This window comes from Dreissena polymorpha, chromosome 1 (genome assembly GCF_020536995.1).
Source record: "Dreissena polymorpha isolate Duluth1 chromosome 1, UMN_Dpol_1.0, whole genome shotgun sequence".
In the NCBI taxonomy this organism is placed as follows: domain Eukaryota; kingdom Metazoa; phylum Mollusca; class Bivalvia; order Myida; family Dreissenidae; genus Dreissena; species Dreissena polymorpha.
The window spans coordinates 122130964-122151461 of NC_068355.1; the positions used below are offsets into that span (position 1 = coordinate 122130964).

The window sequence follows — 20498 nt, forward strand, 5'->3', positions numbered from 1 at the left end:
TCCTAGTAAGCAGATGAGTATCAAGCTTCTGTACCTTGCGAGGAGGCTGTAACTTATCGCCTTCCATAACAGTTACCCTCAGAGGCGGCAACCTTTTTGCTGTTATATTTGGTCTCGCTTGACTATACTTTTCCTCAGTTGCACGTTAAAATAATAATTTATAGACGTTCAGGCCTAATAAGACACGAAATTGATAGACATAGAAAATACTACATCAGAGTCAAATATAACTTTAATAACCAAACACTGGACCAAGAGCAATGGTGATATTGGTCATTTCCTTATCTGGTTATGAAATTAAACGACAAAAATAAATAAAACACACGAACAACAGCATACATGAACTCAATAAAACAACAGAACTTTCGAATTATACTTCGCGTTTAGCATTTGTATCATATTCATGTTTTGCATGATAACGAAGTTTAACCTACAAAGTTACGTGAACGTGGGGCTAGCAATTTAAAGCAAATCGCTCAAACTTATAATGAACACTTACAAAATGGTTAAATAATGTTTCCTGATAATAATCTTCCTACACATTTTTTTTCTGTTCACGCGGACCAATGGAATCTCATAAAATCACAAATATTGTTTGCAGTAATCTCATATTGGCTTTACTATTAATAAGTATTCCCCAAACGAACAAATGCCATATATCGCGATCAGCTACTTTACAAAAGATATTTCATGGTAGGTACGAACCCTTAGAGTACATTGAATCAGTTAAATGTGAACTTTGTCTGTTAACTCAATAGTTTGAAGAATGTTTGTTGAAAAATAATTACAATAACACATCACGTCTTTCCCGGTTATACGGCGAGTAAATAACCGGACAAATTAAAAGAGCATTATCTACTGCATCGCCCCTTCCTGATTGCCAGTGGTCTCTATAAGATTCATGTGGACCAACGTGTAGCCTTTTGGCAAGTCGAAGAAGGAAATGTCCAAACGTGTGTCTTGTAACTGAAACACATTTAACATATTTATTTTAAAATATCAATTCTACAAAGTGATAGATAATATCGAAACCGAGAATCACAAAACAGTGTCATCCCTTAAAAAGTAAATAAAATGTTTATTCTTAAGATAAAAGTAATAATTTGCAATCAAAAACCGAAATAATGACTCTATGCAAATGTGTTAAAAAGCCATTTTCTATTGAATTACATGTTTTATGATAAAATGGTATAAATTACTAAAATTACCTGTGTTGCTGCATGATTTATTATCATGTCTACAGCAAATATGAATTCGTTGTATTTTTCTGTGTTTTTAGTTTTCTTTTGTAGCGTTGTCTTATATTTTGTAAGGTTAGATCTTGTCAATTGATGCCCCTACAACCCATTATATAGTTAACGTCCCATGTCATATAGCACATACACATTAAAGTAAACATAATATACATTTTACATAAAAACAAACCTTATTTTGTTTTATGATGTAGCAGTTTTCCGTTTCAAGAATATCCACATGTTCAGACAATTGAGGTTTACAATATTTTGTAAAAGAAACACGAGCAAGTTAACATTCGAATTAATATTACCGTCATATTGCATTTCTGAAGAACATCCAAATGTATATTTCGTATGTCTGGAACATCTTTTAAACACCGCCCAACTGGTTTATCAACGTTTACGTTGGGTAACAGACGGGCCAAGCATCGCAGAAGACGTTTAGAGTTCCATGATAACAGCAACAATTCGATGGTATCAATCTCTTGAACATGCTTGGTTCTAGGCCCAGTATTTATTTCAACACTTATGATCTCGGAAAATTTTGTCAAGACATCACTGCAGACTGGACCAATATCATAAATGTGTTCTGAAATAAAAATCAGCAAGTAATATTACACGAATTCTGCTCATTAATCATTTTGTAACTCTCTTTTCAGTGTATGTAAGATACATGAATAACCATCTATATTGTGAGCGCAATATCAGTGTGTCATGTTTCTGCATTAAAATGCATTCACAAATTATAAAGAAACAAGAAGAATTTAGCAAAAATCGAAAACACTATAAAGCAAATAATTTTGTACCTCCATTATTTTAATACGAGAAATTATTGTTATAATTGAAACTTAAATTAATAATTATAATTGTTAATTTGTGACGCCGGATAGTCATTTAGTTTATGTTAGAATGCCAATAATGTTTGTTGTCAGTATGTTGTTTATATTGAAAAATAAATTTTTATTGATACATCGCAATTTATACCAATAAACGCGTGTATTAAATAATAAACTCACTCAATATTTTGTCAGCAAGTATCAATTTAAGTGGTTTTAAGTCGTTGAATTCTCCTGGAAGTACATGGACATTTACTTCTGTCTCAAGCCACTCAATTGTGAATTTGAACTTCACTTCAAAGTCATAATTATAGGCTAAGATCGTGTCTTTCAATTCGACGTTTACTGCATTCATATTTGGCTTGTCTGCCTTCATATACGGATTTTCTCCACTCAAATGACCTTGCTTTATGTGTTCATTTAGATACATCCACAAATCATTTAAAGTTATAAATTTGTCATGTAGATGATCGCTACATTTACATTCCTCATGCTTGCAGCCTTTACCATTGGCACGGCCTGTCAAAGCCTGAATGACGTCCATCAAAAATGGACTGCCATCTGTTTTGTTCAAATTTGCGGTCGTCGTTGGAGATGTTGCATTGAACTGAATAAGTGTGAGAGATGTATTCAAATTTAATTTTTTAGGACAACAGCAGTCCAGTAACACAATCACTTTTCGTAGCTTTGGGTTTTCTTCATGCCACTTGTTTAGTTTTTCGCTAATTTTATCCAACGGATAAAACACATCTGCGCCCACTTGAAGACCACTTTCACCATGGTGGCCAGAGTATACAAATAACAATGTTTCGATATCCCGTTTGGACAGCTCATCAAATGCCTGTTCTATTGGTAGATAAGCGTTTTTGTCTTTCATGTCTTTTGTAGAAGTAATCACGTTTTTTGGACTGAAAAAATAAACTTTGCACATGAAAGCATTGTTTTAAAGCATTTTTTTTTCAGAATGATTTTAAACGGAGCTTCATGAAGAAATGTGCATCTGAATATTCACATATTCAGAGTGCGTTTAATGTAAATAGGTAAAAATAACGACCTTCCTTTGTTCATTTGTTCATTCGTTATTTCCTTAAATCACATACTGTTGACCCCTGATGATCAAATTTTAAACTAAGCTGATATATTACGTACTAATGTCCTGGCCACGCTTAATATATATACAGTGACCACGCGTTTATCCGGATCTCGATAGTCCGGAAATCTCGCGATCCGGACGAAAGTCAAGGGGAACGGATTTATTATGCAGTATATTTCCCCGTTAAGTCCGGAATCTCGCGTTCCGAATCCGGACGTGGATTTCGCGACACCGATCTGTGTATTTAGCTGTAATTATGCCTCGTTAATCCGGATGTATATGAAAGCAATGGGGTGTAATCAAGGTAATGTTGACGACACACAACTCACGACGGACAGCTATTCTGGTTCCCGTCGTACTATAATATTTTAGTGCCAGGAGCAGGTAATCCAGACTAGACGGACAGCGAACAATGATAGGATATTAGATAAACTTAACACGGGCACTCCGGGTTTGGGTAAAGTTTAAACAATATATCAGTGTAAAACGGGAATGAGTATATGAATACCAGAGTGTGTTCATACGTTTGAGTCTACAGTACAACTTAACTCATAAATGCGTTAGTGTACTGAGTTGTTTAAAATATAAAAATGCCATAAATTGTTCATATATTAATAATTAAATATATATATAGTTGAACTAAGTCATTCGTTTTACATTTCTTGTTGATGTTCGAAAAATAAATTTATGTGACAATGTATGCAAGGTCAGTCACAACCAAACTTATGAAATAATTCGACTGACATACGATGCAACAATTATCAGTCTGCGCTATGGGTATAGACTATTTATAAGGCATCATCCATTAACATGTATATTTAACCATATTCGAAACGGTGAACAAAGCATATTAACTGAGACTATACTCGATTTTCAAGTCAAGTACCTGTTGGTACTGTTATCTTACGAATAAACATTTCAACACTTGCTTATTTAAGAAATCGCATGTTTTATTGATATATACTTAAAGTGATATTATGGGCATCTAACAGTTTATAGGTGTCTATCGCAACCGTTGTTTATTTTTGGTGTTTTCACTTGATATAGACTTATATTTGTTAATGCAGCATCAACATACCAAACAATATCCCGGAAAGAGACAAATAATGCATTTGAATATCAACCGTACTTTCGTTTTGACAACTGACGAAAGAAATGATTCGATTTACGATGTGAATCTAAATGTAGTTTAAGTGCAGATTCGTTCATACGACACAAACACACTATTTTGTTTTACGGATCATTTCGGCTTAGAGGACTGGGTGAGTCATGTAAAATATCGATTACAATATATATTTTTTATAAACAACTGGTAGCAAGATGAGTTGCAGATAATTGGTCAGTAACCACATTTTAACTAACTCTTTTGACCTCTTAATTCTGTTCAGCTCAATTCAACAGTGAAAAATGCACATTTTAACGATATCCGTATATTTGTTCAATTTGTATTGTTGTAGTTATGTTCTGTTTTTATTGGAATTCGATGTTCTTTTCAAAAATAAGCAACTATTTTCGCAAGAAAGTAAAACATTTACCAGCCATTCACTAAATAAAAGCTGCATACGTTATATGGCATTGCTTTTATTCAAACATATTTTTATACATTGTATATTTAAATATGAGATGTTCTGTAATTTTGAAATACAAAATCAATATCATGTTTTGAAGAGACAATATCAAACAGAGAAGCGAAAATAGCATATAGTATATTTATATAATAACATGAACTGAAAATCTGATTTATATTTGGATTTAGTTGTATTCCTATTAATTACTTTGTCTGTTTGTTGAGTTGGGTTTTTCGCCGTTTTCAACACTTTTCCAGTGATATGATTGCGGCTTATTAACATTTATAATGCACATTCTTCTAGGGCTAGCTGGGTAACCTATACCGAGTTCGCATACGTATGCCAGTAACGCACAGCTGTCCTACATAACTCATCAGGGATAATGGGTATAGAACGGATTTCATGACCAATCACCACACACGTTATGTTTCGAGTTATACAATACATCGTTAAAATTAGTGTATGAAAAAAGTGCATGTGTTCTTGTAGTCGGTCATTTTGAAGATTAAAAAAACAAACAAACAAATTAGGTAATGCATTAATACTTCTTTATAATATGAAGAATTTCATGTAAATCTAAAAAATGAAAAAGAAGTTCAAAGGAAGAATTTTCATCCAACAAAGTCAACTATCGGCAACCATCAAAGTTATCGAGATAAAGAGTATGTCGATACTATTCCTTTTAAAATCATGAGTGAGAAGAATTATAATTTTCGAACACAAAAGTAGTTTTGAGGAAAAGATATTATAACAAAGCATACAAACATCCAACATGTAATTTATCGTACACCCCTTCAAATTTTATTGGGAGTATAATAACGTAATAAAAAATACGATATTATACAGTTATCAGTTATTTAACCATAATCTTCATTTGTAAGATATTCTTGTTAGGGTAACATGTACAGATGAATTTATCACATGATACTAAACCAATGTCCATAATATAATATATATTGATCACTGGAAACAGCATACTTCTATTTTGTGATATTAATTCGCTAAACGACGTGGTCGACAGTTTTGTGCTTAAAGGCAATTTAGATGCGTTGTTTAAGAACATAAGTCCCTCGAAATTTATCGGAATAAGTTTTCAGTGCAATCAAAATTAACGTTAAAATCATTAATTGGACCAAAATCCTTTATAAGCTCAAGCGCATCTGTTCAAAGAACAAAACAATTGACGTATTTTGTAAGTTGTATCGCATTGATGATGTATTGATGCATGCGAATCGAGCACATTTAAGTTTTGCAAATCGCCATATCGAAGACTTCGTCAGTTTAAAAATATAAAGACTTGTATAAAACCATATTTCTCAATATTATATCTGGGAGAATAAATCGGACGTTATTTTTAAAGAGGATCGAAAACATATTATATGATATAAAACAGTCGAATGTACAGTTGTATCAAAATTTTCAGAATAAAGTAATTCGTATAGAACAACCAACCGTCAAATCTTAAAAGCGAATGCAGTACACACCGATCAGCTAAGTAGGAACTATTCTGCAAAGGTGCTATTTTTATCACGTGTAACTTACTGCGTATGTCTACTAAATGCATATAATTAGGCATTGCCTATCAACTTTTTACCATCCAAACTCTGGCCTCGCCTGAATTAAGATGTGGATGAACAATGGTAAATACGTTCTTTCAAGGAACAAGAGATTTCCAAGGTAAAGCTTAAATAATTGACTAGTCAACATACGTATATCATGTTACTAGATAACATCATCGATCCATTGACCGGGCAGGCCGTTCGAAGGAAATGAGAGACGACGACACTGAGATCCTCCGCCAGTCTGGTATATTGTGGACTGCTAGGAGTAGCTAATGCATGGGAAGGGGCTTCCACTCTTTCACATTGTCCACCCAGCATTTCCTCGACGGCGAGCTATCTCGAGCGTGCCCTGGAGCACAATCTTGCACAAGGAGTCAAGCATAGGGACTAAAAGAAGTCAGCTTTCGTCGTTTGAATGGCGCCATGAGGGGTTCTTGTGGACAAACAAGTGCTGCTATTATATGTTCCGGACATACTCGTTAATCTTGAGCTCTATTAAGGAGATTCAGCGCAGTCTTCGTAGGAACTTTTGTTCAAATGCCTGTATCCAGCGTTCTGTGTTAGCGTGAAGCGTACAGGTCTTGCAGCCGTAAAGTAGGATGGCGACTCAGAGGGACTTGTAGAGACTGTGCTTGGTGGGGAAGCTGAAGGAGCTGCTTGTTTACCAACTGCTCAGTCTGCCAATTGCAGTAGTCGCCATGGTATTTCTTATTCGGACCTAAGCGGTACTGATACCGTCCATGGACAGGTATGCCACCAAGTACATGAAGCTCGTCACCAGCTTCTTGCCTTTCATGGTAATGTATGCACTGGTGTTGTTCGTGCTGGGCACCATGTTTTTTTGTGCTTACCTTCATCCCGTATGCTCCTTCTCTTACATAGAGTATCTTAGTAGGATCTTCACTTCTGGTACCACCAATATGTTCTATTGTCTTCTAAGTTGGAGATTGGTCGGCCACCGATGGATATGTGGTAGTCTAGTATTTTCTCAAAAAACCGCAGAACGGGGCAGAACGGAACTCCACGGCAGGCGCCCACTGATATCCTGAAGAAGTCGAAATTCTGACTATTGATAAGTATTGTGAAACACGCGTCTGAACTCTTTTATAAAGCCAATTAAGTTGCGGAAGAGAGCTCGCGTTGGTGTTACAGGTGTTTCCCAATGATGACTCTGCAGTTGAAGATTTATGCCACTGTAATCCGTACAGCTCTGAATCCAGTTTGCTCTTCTTCCAGCAGTTCCTCGGCCTTACTTTTCAGTCGGTTGAAGATGATCAGTAGCATGAATTTGCTAGGATGGTACATAAAATTGTAACAAGTGTTTACATTTTTTCGACTCGTTTACCTCGTTTCTTATCTCACCATACCCAAGTTTAAACTTGGCCTATATAAACATTCTGATAAAAACTTATTACGATTGAATACTAAATGTGGCTTCAAGCATAATATAACGACGTTTCTTTCAAAGATCAGTCCGTTGAGCTTCTGATATTTTAAAGTATCCAGATAAAATCATGGCCTAACTATTACCAAGATAACCATGCTGGTAACGAGCTAAAGTTTACGACGCTCTACAAACTACACATGACTGAGCACCTCGTTATTTAAACGAGCTTATAAAGAAATTACATTTATATATAAATATCATAAACGGCTGAGAACAAACCAGGTTGACAGAAAAGACACTTTTAAGTTAACAGTCAATCAATTTATTGAAAAAGCCATGATGTGTCTTCTTATCCAAATAAATTGTCAAATGTTTCACATCGCTTAGAAAAATAGATTTTGACCCCACAAGACAAATATTCACATTTGGCCGAGACATTTTTAAGATAGACATAATGATTTAGAATCACTTAGAAAGAGTCAGGCATATGCCCTGGTGACCTAGTTTTTAGAAGCATATAAACCATATTCAAACTCGGCATAGATATTTCAAGATAAATATGTTTCATTACATTTTAGGTCACAATTGTAGCCAAAAGAGTTGTAACAAAGGTTTTTTAAGATCTTACATGCCAACCAAAATTAATTATGGACGCACGTAGCCCAGGATAAAACCCTACCAATATATTGTTAATATAAACACTAGACCAGGTTCCTTAATGATTGAATGAAAAAAGTTACCTCTAGAGTATTCACTTATATTTAACATGGTGACCTAGTTTTGTTTGGACGCATTTGACCAGGTTTAAACTCATCATATATATTGTACAGATAAACCTTCCGAGCGTGGTTTATCAAGGTTGGATGACAAATGTTTTCTCTATAATGTTCACGAGCTTGTTCTAAGGTTTGATCGGTTCAAATTGTTTTTGAAGCACGCAAACAAGATTTGGCCTCTAAAGTGTTTTTTCTCTCTTAGATTTACCTAGTGCAAATGTTTTTGGACGCACTTCAACAGGATTCATACTTAGCCTAGATATGTAACGATTATCATTTTGACCGAGTTTCATAAAGATTGGATAACACATGTAGACTAGAGTATTCACGAGGTTTTAGTAGGATTTAGTTTAATTACCTACATTTAAGACGCACGTAACACATATTCGAACCTTCCTTGATATTGTACAAAAAGTTTTATCAATATGAAAAATGTGGCTGTTATAGTGTTCCCGAGCAAAGGGATGACGACGTACGACGTACGACACACAATGTTAATCGACGGGCATAAAATGACCACAATAACTCACCATGTGAGCACATCGTGTCTATGTGAGCTTTATATTGTATTCGATTTCTTAAAAAAATATGATACATCTGCATTTCAGTAATCAGTATTCAATGTCATTTTAAGTCGGTACCAATACCCTCGTTACACCGATCGGGCGTTCTTACTGTGTCCTAACGGCGACCCAGGATGCGGTACGACCGTAATGAGATCGTAGTAAGACGGCGGACAAACGCCAACAATGCAATATCTGGATATATGGATATCTTACGACGACTACTTTAGACATGTTCAAAGGGAATGTTGAAGTCGGCAATCTTATGGTATCCTGCATAGAAAGTCATGATCGTCCTTAAGACGTAGCGGCAAGGCATTATATAGGTGAATAATGACTACAGTCTCCGTAAAGACGCACAAAATTGGTACATTTAAGCAAGTGTACTCTGCGGCGACTTTATTGATTCAACACTACGTCTATTAGGTTTTAATAACGATCGCGTTCTTGGTCGAAGCGTAGTCGAAGCGTAGTCATAGTGCGCACGCAAAGGTCGCAGTAGAGTCTAGGAAAAAACGCCAATGTCTTGTGCCTATGTTTATAAAATCATCATGATATAACGGAGGTAACAGGTTACGCAACGGAGATGCCGCATTGAGAATTATATATAAATAAATTACTAAACTCAATTAACACCATGGAAATACGATAATGTGAAATATCACAGTCAATTGTTCTTTTTTCGAAGGATAAACTTCCTATATAAAAATTATTTTATAAATAGTGCACGGTAAATTTGATCAAACCGTACACTTCATTTTAGACAACTATACAAATGCCGGAGACCGCCGCACAGTGTACCGTACGTATTATAATCATCAACTCAACTCTTGGACATCGAAAAACGATACTCGCCTCTAATGTTAAGGTAAAGTAATATCGTTAAGAGGGCCGTACATCTTTACGATGTTGTACGAAACGCGCAAGGTCGCAATGATTTGGTATAACTAGCAGTATAATGACAATTTTGAAGTCTTTTAGAATACATACAAAATGGATTCATCGATTGTATATATGATTAATACAATATCGACAGAAGCACTTACTTCAAACACATTGCAGGCAACACTTTCGACGTTATCATGTCCTTGAACCGCTCAATGTCCTTTCGTAAAATATTTCCGGCTACTTCATCATACCCAGCTGCCAGTATGGCACCCCAATTGGCGTCTATTTAAAACAAATGAACACTTAAATTAGTAAAACAAATACGTTATATTGATATACTACATTTAAAGTGTGATATGTTGTTAAGGAAAAATCGCATCGATTTAGAGATCAACCAATCGAAAGCATTTTATTATTAAGTAGATGCTATACAACGCCGATTCTATAACGTAATCGACAATTGTTAAGGCTTGCGGAATATATGACGGACTGAAGAAAACAACAGTAAACACACTCAAATGACAGTAAACGGTACTCGAATTGATATTAAACAATAAGTGGGTTTAACTTTATATTTACAAATACAACTTAAATACTTGTCGTGTTGTTCAGTCGATATATCGCTTATTTGAAAGCGTTTTTATAAATTGGTATACACGTGTATAATCATGTGTGTTTGAGAAAAGATAGAGCGTGCATGTGCACAATCACATCTTTACAAATTTGTTTCGGTTTATCCAAAGTCTGGCACGTATCAAATCAGAGAGTCGTTCGAGTATTATTATGGGCGGAAGATATTTCCGGAGCATTACTTTGAGCAGCACGAATGATCAGTATGATTGGTCATACTTAACATATTCTCCCGAACAAATTTCAAGGTCAAATATCAAATATAGAACAACTTTTCTAAGCACTTTCTTTGCAGCATAGCATTGTGCAGTATAATTGAATATTAAGTCGGCACACGTTATTGACGTGGATAATAAGACCGATGCCAAAGGTCAAAAATCAATGTCAAACATCAAATATACGAATTTAAACCTATTGACTCTGTCGGGATCACACCTTTTTACCTGCATGGATGGATATTCAAAGAAATAAGAATCAGTGATAAACAATATCAGACAATTAGTCTCACACAAAACTGTCAGGCTCCTTGGTCAACGGCAAAGTCCACGATAAAAAGCTTAAATTTTAGATAAAATAAAAAATCGAACATTCGTCAAACCATGAATTTTTTTTAATGATTTAGCAAAAGGTTAATTAATGTGGTTACTAGGTAAACGGCCAATGTTGAAGTTCAATATCAAATTTTAAATCAATAAATTGTTTAGCATAACTTTGTACAGCGTGACTGTCTGTTCAAATGAATTGGCAGAAGTGATAAGCATAACGCGAAGTCGTGTAACACGCATAGTCAGATAGTCCGTAGTCCAGAATTAACTAAGCAGAAGTTAAAAACATGGTTAAACATAGTGTCAATGTATATTTACAACAAATATAAGACACAATCCGGTAACACTGCAAAAAAGATAAACAATTGAAACTTTTTCAAATATTAAAAATGAACAAATCTGTGTTGATGGGTTAATTGACTCGTCAACTATTATTGATTTTACTTGTGATTATATCTAAGCAATAATAATAACATGAAACAAACTTTATTAAATTAAATTATAATTGCCAAGTATTAAGGTAAGATTGCCGTGGCGTAGTGGTTATGTCGTCCGTCTAGTGACCGGGAGTTGACGGGTTCGTTCTCCAATAATGGAGCGGTCTTTAGATCTCCACCAAAGGGGGAAACGGGTTTAAATAAATAGGTTGAACTTAATTTAACTAAGTATAGATCTCCACATAACCGCATTAACCGTTCCAAAGAGGTGACGTGATATTTATTAAATTTGTATATAGTGTATGGTTGTTTGTTTTTGCTAAATGTCCATTCTTGTGTCAACCGGTTTGTCATTTCGTCACCTGCTATAAATAAAGGATCATATTATATGACCACATTAGATCGCATGCATATATTAAATTTGTAATGTTATTCAGTAATGTGATCATTGCAATAGCATTCATCTTTTATCCTGATTAAACAATAAAATATAATACATGTTTAAATTAAATAAACATGTATCTATTCAATGGTTGGATACAAGTTATACCAATATGGATACACATATTCAAGATTGCACTTGTCCAGGGACGATTTCGCTCGAACCTTCATAGCTGAATTACATTAACTTAGTGTTGCAACAAATGTTGACTGTATGATGTGTTCTAAAGAGAACGAAACAATAATGAGCAATGACAATATAGAATGACTAAAATTGTTGCAGATATTATGATATTATATATATATATATATATATATATATATATATATATATATATATATATATATATATATATATATATATATATATATATATATATATATATATATATATATATACGAATACAATTAGTTATAAAATAAGTATTAGTGTTTTACCAGTAGAAGATTGACTGGTACGATATTTGTTTCAAGTTGAAGCGAGCTGTGGTGTATTATATGAAACATGGACAGCGACACATTTAGTATAGATAACATTTTCGGTGTGCAGGTGGTCATTATAAATTAAAGTGTTTTTCCGTAAATATTACATCATTTATTATAAAACATCTTATAAAAATAAATTAACAGATCAACGTGATGCTCTGTGCAATTTTTATTTGCAGTCATGGTTTTCAGTCGAAACAGAATTGTATGAGTAGGGGCTTTCTAACTTCCAGAAATATACATCATTACTTTAACATATATATAATTATAAAAGCGTGTTAACACCTGGTGCATGTATTCAGTTTAAGTTTAAAAAATATCTCGCAATATGCTTTGGCAAACGTAAATATCAAATATGCTTCTAATAGTTGTTATTCGGAACTCTACAGTGTGGGTTTTTCAAATATATGAGCGCACGCGTTAGGTACAAACAAAAGCTGACTAGCATATTTTAAAAGAGAGTGAATCAATAATTTCTCTTATCGCTGAATATTAAACACCACTTTTTTCTGCTCAAACGTTTGTTATAGTTGATACAAATACCATGATTTAATCATTTTTCTTACGATGAACTATTCTCGATCGTGTTTAATTTGTAAGAATACTATGTAACATGATATAATTCTGCATGTACATGTAAACAGCTTCGGTAACGTAACTATGTAATTGCATATATTGTGCGTAGGCCTGGGCATACAGTTTTAATGGAAGTTTGTCAACGAACCTACCAAGACATTGACTCCATCGTATATATATATATATATATATATATATATATATATATATATATATATATATATATATATATATATATATATATATATATTATACTATTCAAATATATTTAAAGTCATACATGCAAGTTCCAAACAACAAAAAACTTACTATTCTCAGTCCATTCGTAGTACTAGAACTAATGTATCGTTCCATATCATTAGGATATTTATATGTCTATTGATATAGCTCTATTGTGATGCTTTTCTTTAATCTTATCTGAACAGTAAAGACAATTATTCGCTAAAGACTAAGACCTTAAGATTAGAAGGCACATCATCAACGAGCTTAACCATACATTACTTTCATTTGCTATATCTATAAAGCATGCCGAAAAAAACAAGAACATGAAAATTGTTTTTCAGAAGAAATGTTGCATATGTCAAGCCGTTTGTATAGGTTCCTTCATTACCATACAGCTGACAAAGTCTCTTTTTCATGTTAGCTACTGGACCCATTCGTATAGGCGGCTGTACATCTGAACGATGTATTTATACTTTAATCCTGTATTAAACGTCTAACATACATGTATATCAGTGTTAGATATGTTATGTGTAATTATTATTAATAATAGTAATGAAAACAAAAGACTTGAATGTTGACATTTCCTAAAAGAAACACTACTGTCGTTTAGATACTTATTATACACTACTGAATGGGAAGCAAATCGGATATCGACGTTACTGGTCATTACTGTATTAATGACAATGTTTGTTCCTCCCGCGCGCACTCAGAAATCGGAAAAACCCACAGCGCGCGAGTTCCGAATTAAATCTATTTGTAACACTTAAAAATACATGTATGTGTGTATTCTTATATTGGTTAAGCTACTCACAAAAATAACAAGAGGAACTAAGTGTATGTTATATGTTATGATATCTTATACTGACTGTGTATGTGTAAGTGTACGTTTTGAATTGAATAAACATTCTTACTTATGAATGGCTTAATTGTCTCCCCACATGTGTGGCACTGGACTGGATTGATGTATGAATTCCTCATGCATGAGCAGCAAATGCGGATCCTTTTTGAACATAACACTTGTTCTTCAGAGCCAGTGTCATGTCCGTCAAATCCAACTAAAACGCCAGAGTTTTTGTCAAATATAGAATCATTAAAAAATTGTAACACTTTCGTTAAATGTGAAGTTTTTCTCAATTAACTTTGCTTTTACAGAAGACGGCAAAATAAACTTATTTGATTCTAAATTCATTTACATTTGACTTTTGACAATTATTAAATCAAACAAATGAAACATATCAACATTGATTTACTATATAATACAACAAATCTTCAATTACTGTAATATATTCTTGCTTTATATTACACGTTAAGATTGAATACCTTTCATTTCTTCATTTACCAAGCATATTTCACACTGATCGGCCTGTATGGCATCCCAAACAGCTTCGTGTTTTCTGCACATGTTCTTAATAAAAAATATTGTTATTACATCGTTTCATCAGGAAAAAAACGTTTTGCTGTACTTACACGTGATTATTACTTAAAAAAATGAATTAGTGTTATCGTCGCAAATGTTTTATCAAGTGGACAAGCTATATATTCTTTGCGTATTGGGTTTTGATGTATTCATGTATTAATTTATGTGTTGCATTGAGCGTTACGGTTATTGTCGCATTCATTTTACTGTTTCACAACCATAGCATGTTGACATATTTTAATTTTACGTTATTGTGCTTATCGGCATTTAAAACGCTTTTAAGAATGCTGCTGACATTTATTCATGTAGATTATTAGTCCATATAAACGGACTCCCAGAGCCTTTGATAATTTTTGCTATGGCGGCTCTGGCAGCCCATATGCACCCCTTCATAAACATGGGTGCAGTTCAGCGCACAGAATCCGTGCGCTTCACTAAACAGACGTCTTTCGTGACAAATTGAGGATAATAATGAATAAACTGCATAAACATGTTAAATTTACCTGAATGGCAACCTACGGATGTTATCCTTTGCATGCACCATATAAAAACACGACGATGTTTCAACACACTTTTCTCGCTGACATTTTTATGTTTAAATTTGAAACAGTGTATTCTGTTTCGAATACAACATCGTTATCGACTTTAATAGGCCCCAACACATAACCCGACGTGCAAAATATTGGTGTACTGCGACCTTACCAATATTGGGTCAATTTTCCAATATGGCGGATACAGCGTACAAACGAAAAACTAAGTCAATAAAAAGCAATTATTTTTTGCTTTTATGGTACCATTTGGATGAGTTTGCGGTTTAGACAGGTAAACTTTAATAATTTTTCGCAGTTTCAATGTTCCTTAACCCTTGCATTGTTGAGAACATTTTGCACCCATGGACAAGAGAGAGCGCATTGCAACCCATTGGGTTATAAAGCTGAGAGTTGAATTATTGCAACTAGTAGATTATTAAAGTGGCAAGCAAGAAACGTAATATTTACATTCCTTTGAACAGTGTTGTAATATTTAATCTTATTCAAATTTTGGTATATATTATTTTGATCTAAATTGATATATATATATAGACATACACCAAATGAATGGATGAATGGATGCGATATTGGTGCCGCCTGCTAAAAAATCTATCTTAATACAATTAAGGATTCTGATAATTATATTACAGATCGCTTGATGAACACGATAAGAATAAGCACATTCGCATGTAAAAACCCAAGATGTTTTCGTCGTGAGCCATAGCGTTTTAATAAAATCTAATAGATTACCAGGTTAACTACATTTTTAACAAAACATAAGCGTTTCGACATTACAAAGAAATGGAGGTATGAGCTTAAGTACACTTATCGATTATTACTTAGGGACATCAAATAAATCATTCCAAACATATTGATTATAATAACATCTTATGTTAACGAGTGAATCTTTATTGCTGAGTATCTGGAGTTCCAAAAATCCTACATCTTACCTTAAATGTTTTCTTGATCTCTTCGGATGTGATCGAAGAGTTTGCTGTTACACTTTCAATACACTTGACAGCTATTTCAGCGACATTCTTGACAACTTTATCGACATGCCACACCAAGACCTAAATGTATAATTCTATTTTAGCTGAACCTGTTTGATTGTTAAACCTCAGAACATAATTTAGGGCTGACCCTAAACATCACAAAATTGCGCATGGCGTATTAAACGAAATCGATATTTACTGAACAAAAATGACTCATGTTTCTAACAAATCCTGCATTACAAACAATTGTGCTTACTTTTTGTAATTTGGCGATACAGACTTTTAACTATGGTATGTTCGAAAACAACTCATTATGTGTCCTTGATACACGGATCTTTTCACTCCAAGTTTCTATATCGTCTCCAAACTACAATTATGTTACTATATGCACCTAAAATATTAGCTGCGCAAATTACGAACTGAATATGCACATATTTAAGTATCATATCGTCAGAACAACAACATCACTGAACAGTTTTGAAATGCGTACGGTATAATAATCAGTACGAAAAAAGATTAATTGATAGCTCACCTGTCGTTTTTCATATATGAGGTTAACGTGCCACTTTCGAAGTTCAATCCCCTCCACTTTCGCAGATCTCTCAAGACCAGTTATCAACTCAAGCAGAACTGAATATATTCGAAATACCTTTTGGAAATTATACACAAGATTAAACAACACTTTCGAATAAATTTTAAGAAAAGAAGACCAGAAATATGAAGTGACCTGACAATTTTACCAGAAAATCTGACATTTTAATAGATAGATAGATAGCAAGACGGCCTTGCAATCTCCTCATCTGTGTGTCGCTTTACTAGACATGGAATATATATATACGTGCTAGACATTAAAACAGCTCAATCTTAATGTTTTCTCAAACTTTTCAAAGCAAATAAAACCTTTTATAAATTGCATAAATGTAGTATACCCTGTAAATAATGCAATGAGCGTGCTCTTAAAATGCATTGCAGATGGAAAATACTTACCGACTCCGAAGTTGTGATAGTCGTTTTGTTTTTTTACCACAATTTGTGGGACTGTTGAATAGTATCCCGGCGTTCCATAGTTTGTGGAGGTCACAAGCAATGTTTCAGCGTCTTCTTTTAACTCTCGGGCAATACCAAAATCAATCAATCTTGCATTAAACTGGCTATCCAAAACAATGTTTTTTGACTTAATATCCATATGTAGCACTGGTCCTCTGAACAAACGAAAAGTAGTTTCGGGGTTTGTTACTCGTGGTATACGATACAGAAATACATTATTTATCATAAAATAAAAACATTTAATACGTATTGTTTTGACTGTGTCATGAATATTACTCTACTGTTCTATACATATTACACTAATTGTAATTCCAATGGAAGCAGTTTATTGCCAATATCACTGTGTATTGTGTTTTACGAAAAGCTCTAATTTCGAGCAGTTTCAGATAGTTTCTATTGTCACAAGACTACGCAACTACACCGTCATGGGTCGTGTTTTGAACGTACTGTGTCTACATTAACCTCAAACAATGTGTACTTAAAGCAACGTATGTCAGTCCTACTTTGTAAAAATATGAGCGTACGTTGTCACAGAAAACCAAGCAATAAATGCCAGTACACATATTCAACAACGAAACCAATGAAAGAACGCAATACAATAGAAATGTCATATCTTCAATATTGATACCGGGGACACACTACGTATCAACAACTGCTGCAGGTTACTTCTGAGAACGACGTTTTAACCAACATTTGACTTGACAAGATATCGTCTGTTTGTTTTATAGAACCTATAATAAACAACGCAAAAACAGCATTTTTGTATTGTTTAGCTGACCTTTTGCAAACAATACCCACATAAAAAATTCAAGCCTCAAGCAATAACAGCCCATAAACAACGGGGTTAATATCCACCCTTAATGGGAAATGCATATAAAAGTTAATCGAATTTGGATATTAAATGCCTGAGATCTCTGTGAGAAAAACACACAACATCAATTTAATAACAACATATTCATAATCAAATGGCAAAACCGCTGGGAAAAATAATGAGTCGGACAATTTTTGCAAACGTGCGAATGTCCCAAATGTAAGGATTCAGCATATCAAGTTTTATGAAATTCGAATATTTAGAATCTTGAGAGCTCTGAGCGGCACTAAAGGTAACAAACTTACTATTAAACGTCCTGACAAGTATGCTGCATATCTTGTTTCTTCAAAATTGATCATAAGTGCCTGCAATCTCGCGCAGAAACAAACTGAGACGGACGATAGGACGGATGAACGGGCACACGGATGGATGGACCCAATAAAGTACAGACAAAGAGACGGAAGGACGGACAAAATTCGAATAGCGTAGAAACGAGTGACGTGGAAATTCATTTCAGACCGACGAAAACTCAATTTTATCAAGTTAGAATTCTGAAGGACGGAAAAATTGCGACTTTATGGTATTAAAGCATAACACCTCAACACACCTGGTCGTTTTTCAATGCGAAACTTCCCTCTTACACTACTTTACAATAAAGCAAGATCACGAAGAGTATGAAGTACCTGCATAAGACTCCCTTATTTCAGAATTATCTACCATGACGTAAAATATAAATACAATAACGAAGTTCATAGCATGTTAAAGGGACCTTTTCACGTTTTGGTAAATTGACAAAATTAAAAAAAGTTGTTTTAGATTCGCAAATTTTCGTTTTAGTTATGATATTTGTGAGGAAATAGTAATACCAAACATTTACCATGCTTCTTTTGACGATTTTAAAACCTGAAAATTATAAAGCGTTGCAACGCGAAACGATTGAATAATTTGGAGAGTTCCGTCGTTGTCGTTTTATTTTGTGAAATTACGAGGATTGCTTATATATAGTATAAATTTCCTCTTTCATTGTATGAGCACGGATTGCCGAGTGGTCTAAATGGAAGACTTTTAACTCCATGACTCCATGGGTCAGTGGTTCGAGCCCCGTGGCGGGTTCCTTTTTTTCTTTCTTTAATTTTATTCTTGATTTTTTACTGGAGCTTTTAAGATCAAATGTTTACATTTTTCAATATCAAGCATTTAATGACAAACTTCAATACATGCAAAATCTGTGAAAAGGCCCCTTTAATGGAAAACTATGTAAGGATTTCCCTCTTTCAGTTGTTAAAACATGGATGATTTTAAGTCGAATATTTGTGTAACATTTAGTGCGACAGGGGCTGTTACCTACACCGCTGAGTAATGCTTGAGTTTCAATAACAAAATTGTGGAACACTATAGAGTTTTCAGTTAAATACAAACCTGAATTCATTTCCTGAGTGCATAAAATCTATGGCACATGCAATATGGTACATGATTTTAATTCTTATATTCCACTTGAGGCGAATGTCATTTTTTTTATTTTCCAAACAACTTCTTCTGTCAGATGCAATGGCTTGAAACAGATCCCCGTTCACAAGATATGGCGATAACAAGTAATACTTCCTAAAATATGTAACATTCAACATATATCCGCAATATTTTATAAACATAAACGTTATATGTTTTTAGGAGCCATACAAAGCTCCCAATTAAATAAATACCAAGTTAATACATTAACATGTCTAAACATGACTTTTTGTTTACCGAATTTAAGAATATGGTTATTCTAAAAAGATCAACCATAATTAGAATTATTCGATTAAGATAATTTTAACTGTGTAGTGTTTTTTCAATTCAATATCTGTCACAGAAATGTAAATTAACATAGATCTTATCTTGGAATTTCATAATACTGGAAAAAGCACACACTGATGTTGGACTTCCCTTCTCTAACTCGTAAACTATCATAAGAAGGAAACAATCGTAATGGTCTTTAATAATTAATATTCTAATTTCAATAACCACTTGGGAATGGGTTCGATTTTTTCTCAATAAGTTAAGGTTTTAATGTACTCGGTCCTGATTATAATAGTCCACATATGTTATACAAAACGATGAACTCACCCATGAGTTAAGTCATCATGGTAAGCCAGTACGGGGACGATTCCGAAATGCATTAAGCGAGACGCAATCTTTTCCTGCCAAGAAAATGGAGAAATATTGTATTATGAACATACGTTCACAAAACTGCAAATCGAGAAAACACAAAAACGCACAGTTCTTTATAATTAATTTAACTAAAAAGATGCAATACAGTGAATACTTTTCATACAATTAAATATTACTCTTTAAATAAACGTGTGTGTAGTTAATAAATAACAAATCACATTTGTTCCCATGGCTCCGCCGCATTCCAATTTGACTAAAAACTCCGCTTATGTCGCAAACACGCTGTAAATGACACAATTTGTATCTGA

General features: G+C 33.9%; 1 protein-coding gene across 2 annotated transcripts in view; it reads right to left on the minus strand.

Annotated features, from left to right (window-relative positions):
- Positions 1-214: 214 nt before the first annotated feature.
- Positions 215-20498, minus strand: part of LOC127847497 (uncharacterized) — a 34563-nt gene continuing 14279 nt past the window's right edge. For both annotated transcript variants that reach the window (XM_052379496.1, XM_052379506.1), the window contains exons 7-18: positions 20146-20219; positions 19462-19644; positions 17172-17386; positions 16717-16814; positions 16143-16262; positions 14566-14650; positions 14157-14300; positions 10067-10190; positions 2252-2979; positions 1547-1824; positions 1209-1337; positions 215-966 (exon numbers count right to left, since the gene is read on the minus strand). In XM_052379496.1, coding sequence (XP_052235456.1) covers positions 856-966; positions 1209-1337; positions 1547-1824; positions 2252-2979; positions 10067-10190; positions 14157-14300; positions 14566-14650; positions 16143-16262; positions 16717-16814; positions 17172-17386; positions 19462-19644; positions 20146-20219 — 2289 coding nt within the window. In that variant the 3' untranslated portion in view covers positions 215-855. The remainder of the gene's footprint in view (positions 967-1208; positions 1338-1546; positions 1825-2251; positions 2980-10066; positions 10191-14156; positions 14301-14565; positions 14651-16142; positions 16263-16716; positions 16815-17171; positions 17387-19461; positions 19645-20145; positions 20220-20498) is intronic.